Source organism: Paramormyrops kingsleyae, chromosome 12 (assembly GCF_048594095.1).
Source record: "Paramormyrops kingsleyae isolate MSU_618 chromosome 12, PKINGS_0.4, whole genome shotgun sequence".
Lineage (NCBI taxonomy): Eukaryota > Metazoa > Chordata > Actinopteri > Osteoglossiformes > Mormyridae > Paramormyrops > Paramormyrops kingsleyae.
In genome coordinates this window covers 20,678,712-20,700,059 of record NC_132808.1, presented here as the reverse complement: position 1 = coordinate 20,700,059, position 21,348 = coordinate 20,678,712, and the positions used below count along the sequence as shown (strand labels likewise).

The window sequence follows — 21,348 nt, the reverse complement described above, 5'->3', positions numbered from 1 at the left end:
TGAGAAAAAAATGTTTTCGTTAAACAAACTGAACAGTTTCTCAGTTTAGAAAAATGATCCGTGTTGGGCTTCCATGGCGTTGGTAGTAAAAACATGCCGCCGTTATATGGAAGTTTTTATTAGACTTTATTAATTGTAACCAACAGAAGACTATCCACAAATACGTACCATGATCCAGTTTGTGTGACACTGTAAACAATGTCGGTACATTTATAACATTGAGTTGAGGCGTATTTGCAGTGATATATTAAACGCACGCTGTCAACTGTAGATCCCAGTTCAGTTTCGAGAGCTGTAAGGAGATGTCCTGCTGGGGAGGTGAGTAAACAAGACATGATTGACAGAAGGACGTGCACAATTAGGCCTAGACATCTGCAAAAATGTTGACGCTACTAAATTAAGTTAAAATAATTTTTTTCTAATTAAAAAATAGACACTGTTGGTTCTTTGAACAGTTTCCTTCTGGCCAACGCCAATACTTGTTGAGCAGAAAAACTCTACTTCGATACAAATTTATTTATTAATTTAAAAGTAAATACAGTTAGAGAATTATTTTTGTTAAAAAAAAAAAAAGGCTTCTGATCCCAGAAGACATAATGGATTTTACACATTTTAAGAGTCACTTTGATCGCTTGTTATAAAGCGAACAACAACACGTCCAAGTTAAACAATAAAACTGGCAACGTCTTTGCATATAAATCAGGCAACTGCTGCATGAGTTCCAGCTGATGCATTGAAGCTAAAACAATATATAAGGTATGTGTCCTGAGCTTGGTTCCCGCAGAATAATGTCGGTGTTTATAATTTCTTTGCGTCACTGCGTGTGTTATTTTTGACACCCCAATGGGAGAATTTTTTAATCAAGACCTGACGCTAGCGAGCATATTTTAGGATAAACATTTTTAAATTGGGTTTTTTTGAATATGCATTTTATTTGGCCTTTCAGTCTATATTTTTGTGCCATATTTTGCTTGGAAATTATATTAATTAAAATGCATTTAAAAGTTTGTGGACATGTATAAATGAGAAGGACCTTGGCGGAACAGCCCAGTAGTCATGCCGTCTATGACTTCTCTCTGTGGCCTCTGTAGCACAAAAATAGGGATCCAAAGAAGGAGTTAACAAACATTAAGATTATAATTATCCGGATCTTGTGATCCAGCGTTGTGCCATGAAAGTAGTCTTTTCATGTATAAAGTGCACTTCTGCTCCGCAGTGTCAAACTCCCTGCCCTTGACCGCAAGCAGTCAGGTTTTAGAAGCGGTAAGTCGACAACCGGTTAATACGGAAAGAAATAAAATGCGGCGCACAGAAGATATTTCGTATTGATTTGGTGTAACGTATTTTGGAATCATTGTTTTGATTCCCCCATATAATCCGCCCGTAAGGATTGCAATTGTTTGTTTCTGCTGATCTCAAAACTGATGAACCGCTGCAAAACAAGTTTTATTGTTTGTTGTAATACTACCCGATACTCAGCAAAACTAGATCAGAACATGAACGAAGAACTGTACGAATAGATTTTTTTTAAGTAAACTTTGGCATATTACATTAACAGACGACATTCTGAATGCGTTATCGCTTTCCGACATTTTTAGTTATATAACATAATCATTTAATACATTTTGAGCTTAGAGGTTAATACAAGTTTAATTTTATGTAAAAAAAAAATGACAGAACAGTAATCTATTGTTTGTTTCGGTCATATTTGAATGGTGGCAGTGAAAACGTTGTCCTGAATTACTTTAATATAGGCCATGGGGCAATAAGCTTTGGTGCTGGATCACATGCATGCAGTCCTTTAACCACGGAGCTTGTTTTACAAGCTTTCGGTGCCATGTTGTTCTGGAAAAATCAAAGTAAATATATGACAGAGATACAACTTAATTGGTTCTATGATGACTGAGACGTTAAAGACAAAGGGACATCAGTACAATCATTCAAGCAGCAAATGTTTATTAAAAATAATGCTATATTTGCCAGTTGTAGAGGTACATTGGAATGCCAGTTTTCAGTAGTACCTCAGTTCTCGAACTCATTAGAACTAGAATTTCTTAAAAGTCGAACCAACCAGTTCGAAAACAAATTACCTAGAATTTGATCTTGATCTCAGAAGTGAAACCGTGAACGCCGACCTAAGATAACTTGTACAGAAATGAGTCAGTATAGTATATGATCCGGAGTTCTGAACGGATTAAATTCGAGTTCTGAGGTACCACTGTATATTATAGTTTCCTAGTTTGGTGGTAGAACATAGGGTCAGCCATTTTTAGGGATTAAAGGCATTGTTTGTGGGCTTAGCAGTGATGCGACTATTCTGCCCGGTATGGGATTTGAACCAGTAACCTTCTTATCATAAACACTGAGCCATCAGTCAAATAGGACCACATACAGATGATGGTAACCGAAAGAACATACAGAATTTGTCCACATTTTAAGCATTGATAATTGGAACTTGAATTGATAACTGCATATTATGAATTCCTGTTATATAATTCTAATGTCACTGCAACATTTCTGTATCATGACAGAACAGAGGAGACCACCCATGCTGTGTGCTGGTTCCCTCTGGGGGTATGGCCACGAGCACTGAGGTATGAGATCTGACAGACATGTGAGTGATGACAGAGCTTCCATGGTTTCCATGGAAACGGGAGCATCAGCGGGTACACCAGGGCCTACGGAGCTAGTACTTGGATTGCGGCGGCTCTCGTTTGCATACCAGGACCTGATAGAGATACCATATGACGTCATTCTGGAGCAGCGGGACACCTTGGAGGTCTTGGATCTCAGCTATAACCTACTAGAGGAGTATCCTTATGTTTAAAACTCACACGTGATGAAAAACACGACAGGGCTCAGAGTTTTGGCGCTCAGCTGTTGCACCCTATAGAATCGACAGGTAGGGCCTGTATTTTCATATAATATAGGAAGAAACCCTTTTGACACGGGGAGAACATTCAAAGTGGGGGCTTCATGTAGGACCTTTAGCTCAAGGTTGTTCTGAAGAATATTGTTTTATGAGACATGTAGTTTTCAGATGAAATGTATAGAAGAAAGTATATTTAGTTATTTAGCTGAACTTTTTGCTATTTTTGTTTACTCATACAAGATATTTTTTACCGTAACAATGTCTATTCATCTATTCACTTTCCAACCTTGTACCCTGGACAGAGCCACAGAGAGGCTTGGAGCCTCTTCCAGGCAGAATAGGACTCTAGGAGGAGGTACACCCTAAATAGGATAAGAACAATTTGTGCTAAGTATTTTCTCAAAGGGAGTCTCCGTGCTCCCTGTCCTCCCTGTGTTTTGTACACATTTCCTCCAGCCTTTTCCACAGTCCAAAAATACGCAGTTGGCTGAATTGATGTTTTTAAATCCCCTTACTGTGTATGTGTGCCCTCTGATAGACTGGCATCCTGCCCAGGGTCTGCCCAGTGTGCTGTGCTTTATGGGATGGACTCCAGGCTCACGTTGACCTTGTACTGGGAAAGCGGCCATGGAAAATAGATGCAAGGACCTCATCCTGGGACTTGAACCAGGAACCACTGTGTTAAGAATTGATGTCTGTGATCTCAAATTACCCTCTACACGTATTTAGGACTTATGCATTTTTTTTTATTGGGGGAGAAATTGTATTTTATAAACTAGGGGGTATCTACCTCATCCACCCATCTGCTATACCTTTGATTAGTTATAAATGATCTATACACAAAAACAAATGGAAAGTATTAGGATGTCAAATGGGCAAAATATTCCTGTTAAAAATCAATATTTTGACTGTTTTAGGGTTTAATATGGAAACTCCAATAGTGTGCTTATTTTAGAAATGGTGCAGTTTTTGTGGTGAGACCTTCCTTAATACAGGTAACAACGGAGCCCAGCTCTGCTAGGAGAACTGGAGAAGCTAGCTACCCTTATCCTGGACTGCAACAACTACAACTCTCATGTCAAATTTCCCTACTTGCCCAGCATCACCACCATGTGCATCAACAAAAACAGAATCAGCAACCTTCCCATCTTTGTCGAGGAGGTACGGAGGAAGTTCCCCAACATCAGGTGAGGCGTGAAGAACTGTAGGTCTTTGGATGAAAAGCAGACATCTAAGTATTTCATTCAGTTTGATCACATAAAGCAGTCTTGTTCTTTTATCCCAGGATTCTCAGCATGATGAACAATGAAGCTGCTCCCAGCTACTTTAATGGAGGGAGTTTGACTCAGTATATTGATTACAGGTGAAAATCAGTTAATATTCTGTTTTCACAGAATGAATGTGTATGTGTGTGACCTGCAATGGCATTTCAGCCCAGGTGTTCCCTATCCTCCTGCCTTGTGCTGCTTCAGATAGGCTGCAGGCAACCCTCAAGTGGTTAGATGATGCTTCAATATATGTAAAGACAAGACATTTTTTTCAGTTTCCATAATTATAATAAATATATGAAAGCTGAGCAGTATATTTTTGACATTTTGTGGATATTGATATAAAGAAGTATCCATGCAGTGTATTTCTAAAAAGAAAATTACTATGATGGTATTTCACTTAGCTATTTCCAAAAGTAAAAAAAAAGTTCTTTCATATTTTAAATTTCATAGATAAGTCAAAGTTATTTTGGGGGGCAGGGCTGATCAAGCATTAGTTACACTAAACTGGTCAGTCTCACCAAGTGTGTTTATTGAGCTTGAATTTTATTAATGGGGGAACAAGAGTGAAATTGCATTTATGCGATTATAGATAGATAGATAGGACTTTATTGATCCCACAGTGGGGAAATTTGTGCGTTAACACAGCCTGATAAGAGTACAAGAGTAATACCAAGAATATAAAAATACAAGAATAAGAATATGAACAATTACATTCTTCCAGCACCAATTTATATACAGTATAGCAATTACTGGTCACAGTTAATTGTCCTTCTGGTCGAAATTTCAGCTTTATTTCTGATGCCAGAGCGATAAGATTGTTAACACAATAATCCATGATCAAATAAAGCAGATCTCAAATCAGCTCTTAACTGAAAGTCGTCTCCAGCTTTAATGGGCACTGCTATCTGTCGCCCCCTTCAGGCAGTATGTGATCAGCCAGATTCCCACTCTGGAGGTGCTGGATGACACAGAAGTGCAACGCGCTGAGCGCCTGCAGGCCAAGAAGACGTACCGCAGGCATGGAGTGAGGGGAGCTAGCATGCGGAGGAAGGAGTTCCGTCACTGAGTAACTCCCAAGCTCTGACCTTCCTCATCAATTCACAGACTTTTCCGGATCATGTCAGAGACACCTGAGGACTTCTCTTATTACACAGAGTTTGTTTTAGAGTTTTTTTCCTCTTAGGATGTATCAACCAAGAAGCTGTGACATGTAAGACCTGCTGAGAAGGTGATCAGTGACAATGACATCTCAGACTTACTAGGCATATTGAAATGTATTTTTGAAATTTTAAATGTAATTGTTTTTATTAGTCAGGCATTACGTGCTAGCATTTTATTTAGGGAACATGAATATTGATTTGACTCTGCTTGCTTCAAAAGCAATTATAATTCATATGCATTTAATGATTTTAAAAGCCACGCGTTCATCAGTCGGATCAAATAATGCAACTGTCCACATCACTGCAGCTTTATGTGTGCCCAAATCTAGAAACCTCAACCATAGTCATATCTATAGCCAAATCCCACCTTCAGTAGGCCTTGATAAGTATAACAGAAGATGACTTTTTTTGAGGTTCAAACCATCCATCCATTTCCTGAAACCGCTTGTCCTACTCATGGTCGCGGGGAGGTCTGGAGCCCATAGATTCAAACCAGCAGTTCTGAAATCCACAGTTAAAGTACATGCTATAATACAATTTAATGACCCAAACATTCACATTTTCAATAAAGCAGGTTTCATTGATTAGGTCATCCATCCATCTAAAGGCCATTTTTCCCGCTGAAGGTCGTACAGACCAGGCCCCTCATTTCAGGCCACGGACTAATTTCCGGGAGTTTCCCAGTCGTTCCTAAACTGGCGAGGATTTATAATCCGTCCATCATATCCTGGGTTTGCCCTGCCGCCTCTGCCCAGTGAAAAATGCCCAGTCTTCCTCCTGAATCCTTCATTCAGCCATCAGTCTCCTCTCTATTACGCTCATGCAGACTTTCCCTTTGGAGACTGAGAAGTGTGGTGTCCCTGTTTAAGAACAGAGCCCCCCACCCTTGTCTGCCAGCCACCAGGTACTTTATTGACCACCATATATCAACATTAACTGCATAGACTCTGAGCCACTAGATCTTTACAACCATTCCAACTTAATAAATATTTCCTAACATCAAAGGTTTGATTGGGTCAAATTTCCAGTCACATTCTTTAGCATAGTAAAAAGCAGCACATCAGTTTCTTGAACATTAACATTCAGCAAAACTATTCAGCAACTATTGTGTATCATTACCTATAGGATTCAGGATGTCATAGTTCAAAGTGCATTTTTTAAATTGTTTTTTGCCATTCTTATTAATTACAATCACTTATATTCATTTGATTTCTGAGTGGCCCGCCTAATAAACCGCTAGAACTTGGTTGCTATTTTCTGACCCCCGTATCTTGTTCTATGAATAGCGCAAGAACACTGCTGTTCTCATACTAGGCCTATATTAAAAATCATGCGGTAAATATATTTACTGAGCAACTGGTATCTTATATGTCATGATATCTATCTGATACAATCATCCTAATCCTCATCGTAACTTAATCTGTGCTTTGGGATTTCAAAAATAATTACGGTAATATTGATATTATTCGCGTTACATTATTTACAGTGTATCGTTTGCATTTCGCTTTTTGACTCGCAAAAAAAGTGTAGTTGTTTTATTGAGGAAGGTCTTCGGTTTGAAAATCCAAACGAAACATTACGTTTCTCGAAGGAAGTGCTGGTTTTATTCTACAAACTTTTCCAGAAGTAGCTGTTATTAAAATCTTCTCAATGTCGCGTATATCACCAAATGAAAATGTCAACCTATCAGTTCAGTCTGAGCTCATTATAATTGCGGGTACCCTGAAATTTATAATTTAGTTCACCCTAAAATCTTGTGCAATTAATTAAAAAACATAAAGCAATCTACCAATTGAACTAATAAATTAATAAAAAGTACTTTACGTGTGTAGAATGTTTGTTTGTATAGGCTATTAGTACTTTACGATATTTAAATTTGCGCAACATCAGAGATTAACCCTTTAGGAACAGCAAAAAATTAAACGGTTCTAGTTTTTTTTGTAGAAATAGGGTATTTACTGGAAAGAAATACGCTGGGAATTGTACATTCGCGTTTATATTCTTACCTTAAACGATATTAGTAAATCGGTTATAGATTGGCCGATATTGTGGTTCGTTCCTTGCACCTTTAAATGCCGTGTGCCTTTAATTATCCTCGCGAGCGTAACTCGCAGTTCGTAGCGCTGTGCGCCGTTTGTACAGTGCAGCGCGGGGGTGTCCGGTAAGTACGGATTGTGGGTGTTTCGTTGCCCTTTCATTTCAACTGATTTACACGACTTTCTGCTGCATCTGGTGAGGAGATGTACGACTTTATCCAGCTCTCGTCCTTTGCCACAGCCCCACCGTTTGCTGGACCTCTCGGCTTCAGTTTTTTCTGCAATTTGATAAGCTAGGCCAGCAGCCAGTGCTCAGCGCTGTTTTCCAACATAACAGACCGATTAGCGTATAGTCCCGTTTATGTTTTTGCAGTTGCTCTCTTGTGGGCTGAATATATATATAAACTTATTGTTATTTAATGCGCCAAAAAGCGAGCTGTCGTAAGGTAAACAGCCTTGTTAAGCCCACTTAATGGTGACAGAAGTCTTCTCGTTTCAATGAGCCATTACGAATTAGCCAATAGTAATACGCCAAGGCAGTTTGAAAGCTTAAGGGTGTTTTTTAGTTTTGACAATTTTAGACAATTCTAAACTTCAGTAAGATGCATGTCCTGTGTATTAAACTCTGACACAGTGACAGAATGGAGTACCAGGAAGATGACATGAAGCACGGGGCGAGTCCGACAGCGGTGATCATGTCTATGTAATTTTAAGGAGATAAAATTGTGTTATTTTAATAGCTTTTAAATAAACATTATCGCAAGTGTTATACAATCCCGCAAAGCTTCAGGCAGCTTTGGTTTGTTTAATTAAGTTGGCGATATGGCAGTTGATCTTGCGTAATATGACCCCCTTGATGTCAAATAGGAAGTCAAAGTCTCTCTGTGCATTTATTCACCGAAAGTCACAATGTGTGCAGATTATATGAACTATTGTGATCTCAGATGTCTAAAGGTCGTTTTAAAATCCCGGAAAGAACTGCCGGTTTCATGTGAAAAACATGCACTTTGATGGAGTCTTAATTGTCAACGCATGATTTTGTACATAATGAGCTTGTGTGTGGGTTGGAGTATGCTTTGGGACTACAAGTTTGGGGTCAGAATTTTTATAAAAAATAGCTGTGTACGTCTAGCAAATATTGCACTTGAAGTATTCAATCCCTGACTTAAGCTGCCGAGAATCCACGGCTGCCTGTTCTTTCAATAAGTCATGAATGCGTGCATTGTACCCGCTCACCTAGAAAGTCGTGTTTTTCCTGGTTTTGGCCTACATATTGCGTGCATACCATCCATGCACGTCAGCACTGAAATCGAAGAGGATTTGGTTATTTTGTATAATTCGAATTAAATCGAGTTTTGTATAACATTGCTTTTTACTTATTGGTTAGATACAGAAATATTTTATAGGAGGAGAGTATGGTGTCCCCCCCCAAGAATAGATAATTAATGCCTGCATGGCTAAAAATGACAAGGCTTCCAGTAAGAGCACTTAATAGCTTATATACTGTATATCTTGTTTTTTTCCCTCATAGTAGGTTATACAGTTTAAAATGTGCTTACTGCTCATTGGTTGAGGCTGTGAAGATGATTTCATGTATCAAGTTCAAGAGGAGAGCATCAGGTTCATCTACATCATTCTTTGTTTCCCCCCTGCATGAACAGTGTCCTCACGACTGTTCTGCCGATTCACAAAAGATGCTTCATCTTTGTCATGTTATTTGACTATGGAATTCCAAAAACTTGTATCTATTCCTGGGGGGCATTTTATCTTAAAAATTCTTTAAGGATTTCTTATATCCCTGTTGACTTATTCAGACTGTGTTTCTTCAGATCAAATGTTTTGATCTTGATGTGTTATCCAGTGCCTTTTCTTCTTGCATGCGGCCCCTAAATAAACTTCTGTATGGGGGCTGAGATAAGACCTTGCCACCCTCTCTGTGAAGGGGGTATGTCGTACCTCCTCGGATGGTGTGATCCCAGATGTCACGTACCATTTCAGGATCCTGGCAGCGACTCGAGGCTTTCTGGTGTTAAATAGGGGCAGAACAGGAGCAATGTCTGTCATTTAACGAAGGTTGATAGCGGTCTTTTCTGCATGTGGTGTTCCTTTTGGTGGCAGTACGTCTGTGCCGTGAGTGCTGTTCATTGATGCGGTTGTTTTTAAGGGGAAATCACTGAAGTGCTTCAGTTTCGATACACAAGCTGTCTTAGTTGAGGTGAGCTGTTCTTGGAAAAACATTCTCATAGGAATGTTACTGGGTTAGCTATTAGCATTTGGCTAACACATTAAGGGAGATTAAGGGTCGTGATGCTTGGGTAATCATGGGCAAAGTTTAGTTTTTTTTTTTTCTTTTTCTTTTTCAAATGTGGTTTCTGATAATTTGCTGTCGTTCGCAGGTGACTGAGCAATAATGTCAGCAGCCGTGGAAAGTCCTTATGCACGTATTAGGGAGGCCCTGGACGCACAGAAACCGGATCACAAGTTCTACAACCTGTCTAAACTTGAGGATCCTCGATACAGTAAGATGAGTTGGGCTAAAGCTGTAGCCGGCTATCACAGTGTAACCTACACTGTTCACATTTTGTGAGGTTTAGAAGTGTAATACTATGAAATGTCGTCTTCATATTGTTTGAGAATTTCAGTGGTTGATTTCATAGAATCATACCTCATAAGTTATGCAGATATCTCCACTCTATTTGGGGCAGCAGTTGAAGAATAAGTCTTGTAAAATGCAGTTGAATTTGTGTGGTAGATGCCATGACTGTTGAAAGTACTCCAGCAGTTAGTTCTCCTGTTTACCAAAGGGCAATCAATGCTTTTGAAATGGCGGACAAAGACATTGTCACTCTGTAATGTGTGATTGCCCATCGACGGCCAGTGAGCTCATGATCGTGACTCTCCCTGCAGCACGTCTTCCCTTCTCCATCCGTGTGCTGCTGGAGGCTGCTGTGAGGACCTGCGATGAGTTCCTGGTGAAGCAGGCCGATGTTGAGAACATCCTCAACTGGAACCAGACCCAGTGGAAGAGCGTAGAGGTCCCTTTCCGGCCGGCTCGGGTCATCCTGCAGGACTTCACGTGAGTTTCAGTGTTCATCCTCTGCTTGGGTTCCTCCTACCAGTGATATATATTGAGGTACATTTCCAAACCTGTACCCTATGAGTTCATATACCTGAAGACTAATATTTAAAGTTATTTTTTTTGGACATAATGCTTCTAAAAAGGTACTTGCCTCAAACGACGCAGTCCTTTTTTGTTATATAATGGTTTAGGGTTTTTTTGTGTAAGTGTCTTGTTCCTTGCCACCCTGCGCCTTGCCAGTGGGGTTCCTGCAGTGGTGGACTTTGCTGCCATGCGTGACGCCGTGAAAACCCTGGGTGGAGACCCTGAGAAGATCAACCCCGTGTGCCCAGCAGACCTGGTCATCGACCACTCCATCCAGGTTGACTTCAACAGAAAGTAAGTGCTTTTGTTTATTTTATGTTGGCCCATTCTTGGACCCAGAACAATATAATATATTCCATGGGTGTAAAAATAGTTGCATCCATCTCGGTGTCTTGTTCAGAGGTACTACAGAAGGGATCTTCCTGCATGTTCAACCAGCAGCTAAATCCCCCTTGTTTACCAAAGTAGCTTTTCTTTTTGTTTACATGCTAGAAATTAGTTTAAATTCTTCCCCCCATCATTTGTTTGCTTGCCAGAAATTGGTAGAACATATTTCTTTTGTGATCAGTGTCTTAAATCACTTGGGATGATTTTATTTATTTTTTTAAATGCATTGCACGTGATGAGGGGCATGCGAGCTCGCATGAACAGCTGCTGGGGTGGAGAAGGCCACACTTTAATGTTGGTTCCAGCAGTGTTGACTCCCAGGAGACTGGCCTGGACAGGAAGTGAGGGTTTTCTGACCTGGAGGTCCCAGCTGGGCAGGGTAGTGGTGATGGTGGTCCGGAGGGGTGGGGGGAGGCTGAGAGGGTATCCGGTCAACAAAGGACCAGAGCAGGACCATGGACGTGGGTTGCACGCAGCACATATGGTGCATGATAAATACTCCTCTTTCTAGTAGAGCCATGCTCTTAATGAAAGCCTTGTTCACAGCCATAAAGATGGAGTCTGTAATTAGCCCCTGCCTGGAGGCAGTGGCTTGCAAAATGACAGTCAATTAAAAAAAAAAAAATCATTAAACTCCGAAGAAAGCCTGTTAGATGATATAGGTAGATGAAGATGTAGAAGCCACATGCAGCAGAGTTGATTGCGGCTTGACTTTGAGATCACAGAGGCCAAAAATGCAATGGGCGGCACAGTCCTCTTGCCATTACCACTCCTAGCTTCTGCTGAGAGTGATTGGTTCTGCGGGATGGACTGTTGTCATGGACTTTGTTCCCATGGTAATGTCGACACTTGTGGCTTCAGGACAGTTGTCCCGTGCCAGAGAATTTGGTCCTGTGTCTGCAAGAAGGTCAGTATTGCAACAAAATTCACACTTTGATCTGTAAAATCAAGCATGGCCTTTTTTATGGTCCTGCTCCAAACCAAGCCTGCCTGTACTGCAACACCTGAAATTGGTATGTAGAAGTGTTGGTGCACTTGCCCATTAACCATTTAAAAATACATTCACTAGTATGTGTTAAGCCATGGGATGATCTCTCTCAAACTTCTACCAGTCAGGGTAGCAAGTAGAGAACTGAGTATAGACTGAACTTAACCAGAACCTAATCAAAACATTACTGGTTTAAATCTGAGCTGGGTAGCTGTACCTCTGAGTGAGTAAATGGGTTTATTCATAAACTTATATTTGGGTAAAATGTTGTTTCCCTAATAATTGCTATAGTCAGATTAATAAGAGTGTCTGTTTTTCCAAGGTCTGACAGTCTACAAAAGAATCAGGATTTGGAGTTTGAAAGAAATCGGGAACGATTTGCTTTTCTAAAGGTATTCTGTCTTTATCCAGTATCTAAGCCAGTATCTTTGTTGTGGAGTGTGTGGGGGAAAGCCTGTGTTCTGTCATAATGTATGCATTCTGTGGAGGAGTGAGGTGTCTTTCATGCCCATTTAAAGACTTTTGGAGCTGTTGGATGGGTTAGTGAACGTACTGGGTGGTGAATGGTGACATCGTCTCCCTACAGTGGGGCTCCAAGGCCTTCAAGAACATGCGGATCATACCTCCAGGTTCCGGCATCGTGCACCAGGTCAACCTGGAGTACTTGGCTCACGTGGTGTTTGACCATGATGGCTTTTACTACCCCGACAGCCTGGTGGGCACAGACTCCCACACCACGATGATCGACGGCCTGGGGGTGTTGGGCTGGGGTAAGGCCTTGAAGCTCTGCCAGCCAGTCCTCTGCTGGTAACTCACTGATACATTGTCCTGTTGTCCTTCATTGTCAACTGTTAGCTTCCCAGTGCTATCTGATTTGCCAGTTGTGTTGTGTGTTTCGACCACAAGCCGGATCTCATTAAGACAGGTGAACCAAGGATATGAGATCAGGAGCTGGCTTTGGGCTCATTTTCTGGTCAGATATACATGAGTGTGATTCCTGTGACTTCCTGTGCAGGGGTGGGCGGGATTGAGGCGGAGGCTGTCATGCTGGGCCAGCCAATTAGCATGGTGCTGCCACAGGTCATTGGCTACAAGCTGTTGGGCGTTCCCGACAAGTTCATTACATCAACGGACATCGTACTCACTATTACCAAGGTAGCCGGAAGGGTCCCATGCATGGGCCTATGTGGTGGGGTTGATGAGGTCATAATCTTAGAATATTCTTGCTTATTTTTATCTTCATAATAGTTAGTGGTGGATTTACCTGTTTGTCTGCTCCCAGCACCTGCGACAGGTGGGTGTAGTGGGGAAGTTTGTGGAGTTCTTTGGGCCGGGCGTGTCCCAACTGTCGATCGCCGACCGAGCGACCATTGCCAACATGTGCCCAGAATACGGTGCCACGGCAGCCTTTTTCCCTGTAGACCACATCAGCATAAAATACCTGGAGCAGACAGGTAAGGTCCCCTGCAGTGTGAGGCAGCTGCAGTGTGAGGCAGCTGCAGTGTGAGGCAGCTGCAGTGTGAGGCAGCTGCAGTGTGAGGCAGCTGCAGTGTGATATCACCTTGGAAGCTTCACTCTCTGTTCCGTGTTGTGTCTGCAGGGAGATCCGCGGAGAAGCTAAACTACGTCACTCAGTATCTGAAAGCTGTGGGCATGTTCAGAGATTATAGCAACGCTGACCAGGACCCCGAATTCACCCAGGTGCCACATCAAAGCAATATTTGTCTCATTATGGGCACGTACACAGGAATGCAGTCCATTACGTCGTTTGCAGATTCAAATTAGACACTGCTTATGTCAAATGTCCTGCTGTGTTAGTAGGTCACAAGCATACAAAATGAAGCCATACATAATGATAGAAGTACCCATAATGCCTTAGTGATCGTGTGCTGTGACTGCCCCCCTTCAGGTGGTGGAGATGGACCTGGGCACGGTTGTCCCTTGCTGCAGTGGCCCCAAAAGGCCACAGGACAGGGTGGCTGTGACAGAAATGAAGAGGGATTTTGAAGGTTGTCTAGGGGCTAAGGTAACCTTTTCCTCTGATTCCACTGAAGTCCTCCCATCTTGTGTAATGTGGGAAGTGAACCATGGTAGCAGTTGGGGAGATGAGGTCATCCAGATGGCTACAGAGGCTCTTTCAAACAAAAGCCTGCCAGGACCTCTAGGAGATGTGCTGCTGCACTTCTGAGCAGGATGGTGTGAAATGATCATAACTGAAAGATGTTAAAGTGATTCTGCTCAAGTACTGCAGCAGTGTTACTTGCAATTTGTGCTTGGAGAAACGGAAGTGGGTGCTGGAGGTGTGAGCTAGGCTTTATCCCTCGATCGCCTGGTGTGGGTGGCAAATACTGATCGGAACTGGCCAAAGATTGGGGATTGGATTGGAGGCGTTTCTATAGGTAGTGCTATAGCACTCAGCACCATACTGCTATGAGACCGTGTGACCGCAGTGTTTCTCTCCGCTCCCCTCAGCAAGGCTTCAAGGGCTTCCAGGTGCCTCCGGAGCGCTTGAACAACACGGTCTCCTTCCAATACAGCGGCACAGACTTCTCTCTGAGTCACGGGTCTGTGGTCATTGCTGCAATCACCAGTTGCACAAACACCAGCAATCCGTCTGTCATGCTGGGGGCGGGTAAGATTTGTGCACTGCTTACTTAAACCCCCTTTGTGGCGTATAGCCATTCATGCCAAGTGAAGGAAGCCAGAGAAATGGGGGAGGGGGATTGCTGTTAGAAAAAGGTTCCTGTCTGTGGAACAAACAAATTTCCTAGGACAGTGTTTCCCAATGTGGTCCTCAGTGACCCATAGACAGTCCACGTTTTTGCTCCATCTCTGCAAAGGGAGCAAAAATGTGGACTGTCTGGCAGGAAGCTAGGAGGGAGCAAAAACATGAACTAACTGTGGGTTGCTGAGGACTGGATTGGGAAACACTGTCCAAGCAGAATGATGTAATGCTTTAAACTGCTGTGTCAGGGGGCTCTTCCTTTTTCAGTTTGTCGCTTCCTAGTGATTACTATGTATAATTCTGGGGATCCTTTGGTCAGGGCAGTGACAGTACCTCTCCCTGTGTGCCTTTCAGGGCTCCTAGCAAAGAAAGCTGTGGAGGCGGGTCTTAGTGTCCGGCCCTACATTAAAACCAGCCTGTCCCCGGGTAGTGGCGTGGTCACGTCCTACCTTAAAGAGAGCGGGGTGATGTCTTACCTCTCCAAGCTTGGGTAACTCTCTGATAAATTTGTCCTGTTGTTTTTCACTTGTTACCTGGTAGCTTTTCAGTGCTGTCTGATTGGCTAGTTTCAGTTGGGATCATGGAGTTGATAACCTTGATTCGCTTCTCATAAAACATTTTTCAGTCCGGAAGAGGTACATATCTTAATGACGAAAGGGTTTTTCAGACTTGATTATTCTATTCTCAGTTGACCTCAGTTCCCATCGCTCTCCCTTTCAGGTTTGAAGTAGTGGGCTATGGCTGTATGACCTGCATAGGGAACAGTGGTCCCCTCCCTGACCCTGTGGTGGAGGCCATTACTCAGGTATTTCTTACTGCATTGCTATCTTGCTGCGATTAGCATGGCAGCCACTAGACCCTGCTCTCCCCTCATGTCCTCAGGGGGACCTGGTAGTAGCCGGAATCCTGTCTGGCAACAGGAACTTCGAAGGCCGAGTCCACCCCAACACCCGCGCCAACTACCTAGCCTCACCGCCCCTGGTTATTGCATATGCCATCGCGGGGACCATCCGCATTGATTTGGAAAAGGAGCCGCTGGGTAAGATCTTGCATGTGAGGTGCAGCTGGGAGGGGTGTAATTATGCTGCCAAGGGTGGGGTGTAGGCAAGGGGGTTATAATTACGCAGGGTGTGTCTTACTGCTGCAACAGCCAACGCTAGGAGCTTGTCAGACACTTGAAGGTTGCTGTTATCATTGCTTTATATTTCTACACATTCATCATCAACAAAGTTTTACACTATATGGAAGAAATGAGGATTCAAACCCATAGCGGGTGGTTTATCGTATACTGGTTTAACACCATAGGATAACTGTATTGCAGTAGATGGCTATAAGGCAGTGGGCATGCTTTGAGTGCTTTTTTGAACAGAGCACCATCTAGTGGTGTGAAAAAATACAGCAAATGGTTCATGAAGCATCATTTGGCCATCACTACTGGATCCCTTTAGACAGCAGTTGGCAGCATGAGAAAAAGGAAAGACCACCCTGAAACGCACGGCCTAAAACAGTGCCAGAGCTCAGGCAAAGGAATGTCAGGTGATGTCTCTGTCTTGTGTGTCAGCGGTGACCCCTGAGGGGAAGGAGGTCTTCCTCAAAGACATTTGGCCCACACGGGAAGAGATCCAGGAGGTCGAGCACCAGTTTGTTATTCCCGCCATGTTCAAGGAGGTCTACACTAAGGTGGAGGTACATCAGCTCGCCGTGCCAGCTGAGATTTGTAGACCTGCTCTATTTGGGTAGCCAGTATGCTTAGAAAAGTATCTGTTGTAAACGTTACTTCATTTTTAGGTAAATATCTTGAATTGGGTAACACTTTTCTTGTAAATAGTAGTTGGTCATTGTTCAGGGACCTGACTGATGGGTGTATGGCTGCTCTATCTGCAGAATGTGAATGAGCGGTGGAATTCCCTCAGTGCCTCCTCTGACAAGCTCTACACATGGGACCCCAACTCCACCTACATCAAGTCTCCTCCCTTTTTTGATGGACTGGTAATTCAAACAGCGGTTGCCACAATGTCCTCAATTTCCCTACTTCCAGAGAGCTTGTAAGAAAATGATGGGAGTTTCTGTTCCCCAGACGAGGGAGCCACAACCACCCAAGTCCATAACCGATGCCTATGTACTGCTGAACCTTGGGGACTCTGTGACTACAGACCACATATCACCCGCTGGGAACATAGCCCGGAACAGCCCTGCAGCGCGGTACTTGACCGGCAGGGGGTGAGTGACCAATCCTGCCTCTGAATTAACCAATCAGGTTCTGATGTTTCTTACATATTTATTAAAAATGACTTTACGCCCAGGGATTTGGTAAAATCTGATTACCAGGTGCCTGTTTTTTTTTTTTTTTTTCTCTCTCCTTCAATTCCAGCATAGGACTGGTGTACACTGGTCCAAAAATCCATTTGTAAACCCAGAGAGTTCTAATGAAGAATATCTAAAATGCAAATGAGTTTGGCTGTCCCCGCAGCATTTTGAGGTTGTTACCCAGCCAGCTGAAATGTGGTCCTTTCGCCACATTGTGCTTACACATCACCTCACTCCCCCTCTCCCCCGCAGCCTGTCCCCGCGGGACTTCAACTCGTACGGGTCACGCCGTGGCAACGATGCAGTCATGGCCCAGGGCACTTTTGCCAACATCCGTCTCTTCAACAAGCTGCTGGGCAAACCAGGGCCACAGACGGTGTACCTGCCCTCCGGAGAAACGGTAACGCTCCCTCATGGCTGTGCGGGGCCTGCGGCAGCAGATTTGCCCCCAGCAGGTTTCCCACTGCGGTGCTGCGACTCCTGCCAGGCTGATGCTTGCAGAGAGGGAGAAATCCTCCAGTTGAGGGCAGAATCCTTTGAAATCCAGTATGAGGTTTAATGATGGAGTGTTGGTTGTTTCTGGTGTCGCTAAAGCATGAATAAAGTTTAACAATTTGCGTTACTTCCTGTATTTTTGATATTTATGCTTAAAGATCTAACTGACAGGAGGTCACAAGGACAGCCCTTCTCATGTCTAGTATTCTGGCCTCTCCTCCATCTCCCCTAGTTTTGTCCTGCTGTGTCTTGAGTTACAGGCTGCTCATTTTTAGTGCTCCCCCCTGTGGTGGCACTGTGCCCTGTTGGCTCCGGTGGGGGGGGTAACCAGCCACTCTCCCTGTTCCAGATGGATGTGTTCGATGCTGCTGACGAGTACAAAAAGGCTGGCCTGCCTCTCCTGGTCCTGGCCGGGAAGGAGTATGGATCGGGCAGCTCCAGAGACTGGGCTGCCAAAGGGCCGTTCTTGTTGGTATGTCCAAGAATCCCATGGCTTAGGTTCTGGCCACACATGGGTCGCCAACTAACAGTCCTCCTGTTAGTCGGGGAAGGGCCTCCAAAGGCAGCCTTGGCTGTTCATCTGTTCATAACAAAATGTACAATTATAGTTCTTAAGAAGAATCATGCTGTTGATGCCCACACCCTCTTTCATCTGCCCCCAGGGCATCAAGGCGGTGTTGGCCGAGAGCTACGAGCGCATCCATCGCAGCAATCTGGTGGGGATGGGCATCATTCCGCTGGAGTACCTACCCGGCGACACGGCCGAGTCATTGGGCCTGACGGGCCGCGAGTGCTACACCGTTGTCATCCCAGAGACACTGACGCCCAAGATGAACGTGGTCATACAGGTGTGTCCTGTCGCTGATGCCACTACACTCCAGAGCACACCTCCGCTAATTGTCAGAGACACAGATGGCGCAGCCCTAAGCCCTCAAACACGGCTAATGCTAATTCTGTGAATAATAAGACCAACAGTTTTAGTGGCACTAAGTTTTTTCCAGAATGTGATGGATTAATTGCTGTCTATCTCACCAGCTGGACACTGGGAAGACCTTCCGGGCTTGCATGAGGTTCGACACTGATGTGGAGCTCACGTATTTCCAACACGGCGGCATCCTCAACTACATGGTCCGTAAGATGTCAGAGAAGTAGAGGAAGGAGGGGAAGAAAGGTCACCTGACGCATGGTGATACGTCAGGCCTGCAAGTATGGTGGGAGTTACCTTGTAAGGACAAGGACCTCCCCTAAAAACATCCAGTCCCAGTTCAAGATGGGTGGTAATGCAGACTTGCAGTACATCTGTTGCAGTGGTGTTAAGTAGAGGTTGCAGTCTGGATTAAAATCAGTTTTGTAAGTTTTGGGACACATCTAAAGCGCATGTATGTCCAGTTTGGCTTTGACTAGGACAAGAACAAAAACATCAAGTCCTACTTAAAATGATTCTGCTTATAATTAGTAGTTTAATCAAATATGTGAAATGTATATTTATGAAGTAATTTTAATACCCATTCAGTGAGCACCACTTGCCTTAAACTATTATAATATAGCTTACTGTTTAGAGAGGACTGATTGTAAGTGCCCATAGTTTTAGGTGAATGACCTTGTCATTGACTATAGCTGATATGCAGAAAAGTACAACCTAATATAACAAATGGATTTTCCCCCTTTATTTCATTAATTGTGTAAAATAAATCTAAGTACACCATACATTATACTTTAAAACACCGCTACACATTAAAATGTCATATCTGTACCTGTAAAATCTAGATTATGTTGAAATAGCCAGATGGGTTTTCATCTGAATAAATTTCACTTGGGGGCAGATTTTCACATCAGCTTGTCCAGGAATTGGTTTTTCATACCTCCCACCCTCAACTTGTGGACCAGATATGTTGCTGTTTGCTCAATTCCACAATAAACCTTTTTTGGACCAAAGACTTCTGTACATGTGCCTTTCTACTAACCCAAAGATTTAATAATCACTAATCAATCAATGTGCTAGAAGCAGTGATTAATTATCATTGATCTAAGTGTTTGTGATTTGATGCCGCATAAAGAATAAGGTTGGGTTTTACTTATTGTCACAAAGAAATATATGCAACTTTTCAATAGTTAACTTTTGTTTTGGGGTGTTTAGCTGTAAATGGATTATACTTGACACTATTATACACTACAGTCTTGCCTGTTCAATTTATATTGTGTCATACGCAATTGGTAAGACACATTTGTAAGCTGCACAAGATGTGATTTTTAGCAATTTCCTCATCAGGGGAGCACGTGGTCAGGTTGCAACAAACTTGACCAAACCACTTCAAAATTCAGGAAGCTTATTTCTCACAAGGTGTCTCTTGGTCTTGTCCTGATGACATGTCTGCTTTTGAGACTAATGTTCCTGGTGAGGTGCTGAATGGGGTAACGGCAGCCACTTGGAGGTAAGCTCTGATGGTATGGATGTATTGTGCTTGTGGCTATAATGTATGGCTCAAACTGCACAGGGAACAACTTACCATATACACAACATCAGTGCTACCAATGAACAGCAGTCTTCCACTCTTGAAAGGCTCTTAAAAGTTAAATTCATGTTACAAAGTTATCTAGACAAACACAGAATAGCTGTTTCCCATATGAAATAGAATATCGGGAATACTGACAAGAAATTAAATATAAAAAGTTATCGGATATACATAAGATTCAATTTTGGCAATGTTTGTTATTTTGGTCTTGTTGACCACACCCCTTTTAGCACTGATGACAGACATCGTGGGGAAAGCAGCACCTCTGGAGGTCAGTGTCCGCCTCAGCTTTGGTTGTGAATAATGCAGGTGGAGACCTGCAGCGTCCCTCTGCGGGGGACTCACGTTTGGGTGTAGCACACATAGTGGTGACCCTTGCCCTTGCTGCAGTCCCGAGTGTGCCATCTGGCTCTCCGGAGGACCAGAGCACAGCGCCTCACATTGCCTTTCCTCTTTGTGCGGAGAGGGTTCCTCTTCCAGTTGGTGTAGGTGACTGGTTCCCCGCCAACCCACTCCCAGTGTTCCCTGTTCTCACGATCGTTCAGTCCTGCAGGATGAAGGTGACAAATGGCAAAATTAGCAATTACAGTCTACATCAGGGGTGGCCAATCTTATCCGCAAAGGGCCGGTGTGTGTGTATATTTGTGTGAGCGTTGCGGAGGACCCCATAATCCTCTGGGCCGGTGTGTGTGCGGGTTTTCGCTGCAACTCCCTAATTAGATTACTAACTAGAGGAGTAATTGGCTGAAAGAGTCCTCACACATGGGTTTGAACAGCTGACCTACAGGTTATCCCAAAAACCTGCACACACACCGGCCCTTTGCGGATAAGACTGGCCACCCCTGGTCTACATCAGTGTTCTCCAACTCAGTCCTTGGGGACCCCTTGACGGTCCACATTTTTGCTCCACCCCAATCAGAGCATGTGAGCGGAGCGGAGCGGTGAGAATTTCCGCTCCTCGCTCACGAGGCTGTTGGCTCCGCCCGCTCCTCCGCTCTAATTCGCACTAAGCCGCTCCGCTCAACACCGCTCCTCGCTCCACTAAAACGTCCTTCCGCTCCAGTCAAATCGCTCCACGCTCGCTCCAATTTAAAAGAGGGACAAATAATCTGCATGCCTAACAAATGTCATCTTAAACCGAAGCCTTATGTCATAAAGAAATATGAGCAACGGCAACATTGCCAGTCAGAACAGAAAATATTTATTTTTAAGCAACCTATCGGCAACAACGGACAGGTTTGGAAATGGCATTCCACACAAAAATAGGTTTAAAAATAAAGGAATCAGTGGGCTTAATAGCCTAAAGAATATACAGACACGTTTTAAATTCCTCAATTTTTTTCTTTTGATGCAGCGCGTCTCTAAAATAACATTTTACGTTACGTGAAATTTAAAAAAAAATCTTATTAGACCTACTTTGAATGACAAAAC

General features: G+C 43.3%; 3 protein-coding genes across 4 annotated transcripts in view; 2 read left to right on the top strand and 1 right to left on the bottom strand.

Annotated features, from left to right (window-relative positions):
* The first annotated feature begins 867 nt into the window (after positions 1–867).
* On the top strand, positions 868–6,564 carry LOC111848724 (leucine-rich melanocyte differentiation-associated protein). The gene is made up of 5 exons (XM_072697648.1): positions 868–1,263; positions 2,532–2,812; positions 3,878–4,059; positions 4,158–4,235; positions 5,065–6,564. The coding sequence occupies exons 2-5, from the start codon at positions 2,597–2,599 to the stop codon at positions 5,207–5,209; spliced, it is 621 nt and encodes a 206-aa protein (XP_072553749.1). The 5' UTR covers positions 868–1,263; positions 2,532–2,596; the 3' UTR covers positions 5,210–6,564.
* An 822-nt stretch (positions 6,565–7,386) lies between these two features.
* Positions 7,387–19,339, top strand: aco1 (aconitase 1, soluble). 2 transcript variants are annotated; one of them, XM_023820930.2, is made up of 21 exons: positions 7,387–7,464; positions 9,736–9,858; positions 10,247–10,415; positions 10,659–10,796; positions 12,200–12,269; positions 12,464–12,647; positions 12,893–13,032; positions 13,160–13,331; positions 13,478–13,578; positions 13,787–13,903; positions 14,350–14,509; positions 14,957–15,092; positions 15,323–15,407; positions 15,485–15,641; positions 16,164–16,288; positions 16,487–16,591; positions 16,680–16,822; positions 17,162–17,309; positions 17,754–17,876; positions 18,067–18,252; positions 18,440–19,339. In XM_023820930.2, exons 2-21 carry the CDS (start codon positions 9,750–9,752, stop codon positions 18,554–18,556), a joined length of 2,685 nt encoding a protein of 894 aa, XP_023676698.1. In that variant the 5' UTR covers positions 7,387–7,464; positions 9,736–9,749; the 3' UTR covers positions 18,557–19,339. The 2 variants fall into 2 exon arrangements, with proteins under 2 accessions (XP_023676698.1, XP_023676699.1); XM_023820931.2 differs by lacking the exon at positions 7,387–7,464 and adding an exon at positions 7,514–7,535.
* Positions 19,048–21,348, bottom strand: part of frem1a (Fras1 related extracellular matrix 1a) — a 31,147-nt gene continuing 28,846 nt past the window's right edge. The window contains exon 37 of the mRNA XM_023820929.2: positions 19,048–20,464. Within this exon, the coding sequence (XP_023676697.2) occupies positions 20,259–20,464 (206 nt within the window). The 3' untranslated portion in view covers positions 19,048–20,258. The remainder of the gene's footprint in view (positions 20,465–21,348) is intronic.

Coding starts and splice junctions, on each gene's coding strand:
- LOC111848724 (XM_072697648.1), top strand. CDS start 2,597: ATGAGATCTGACAGACATGTGAGTGATGACAGAGCTTCCATGGTTTCC. Junction 2,813..3,877: donor GCTATAACCTACTAGAGGAG/TATCCTTATGTT, acceptor AGGTAACAACGG/AGCCCAGCTCTGCTAGGAGA. Junction 4,236..5,064: donor ACTCAGTATATTGATTACAG/GTGAAAATCAGT, acceptor CGCCCCCTTCAG/GCAGTATGTGATCAGCCAGA.
- aco1 (XM_023820930.2), top strand. CDS start 9,750: ATGTCAGCAGCCGTGGAAAGTCCTTATGCACGTATTAGGGAGGCCCTG. Junction 12,648..12,892: donor CCTGGGGGTGTTGGGCTGGG/GTAAGGCCTTGA, acceptor CTTCCTGTGCAG/GGGTGGGCGGGATTGAGGCG. Junction 13,332..13,477: donor AAAATACCTGGAGCAGACAG/GTAAGGTCCCCT, acceptor TTGTGTCTGCAG/GGAGATCCGCGGAGAAGCTA.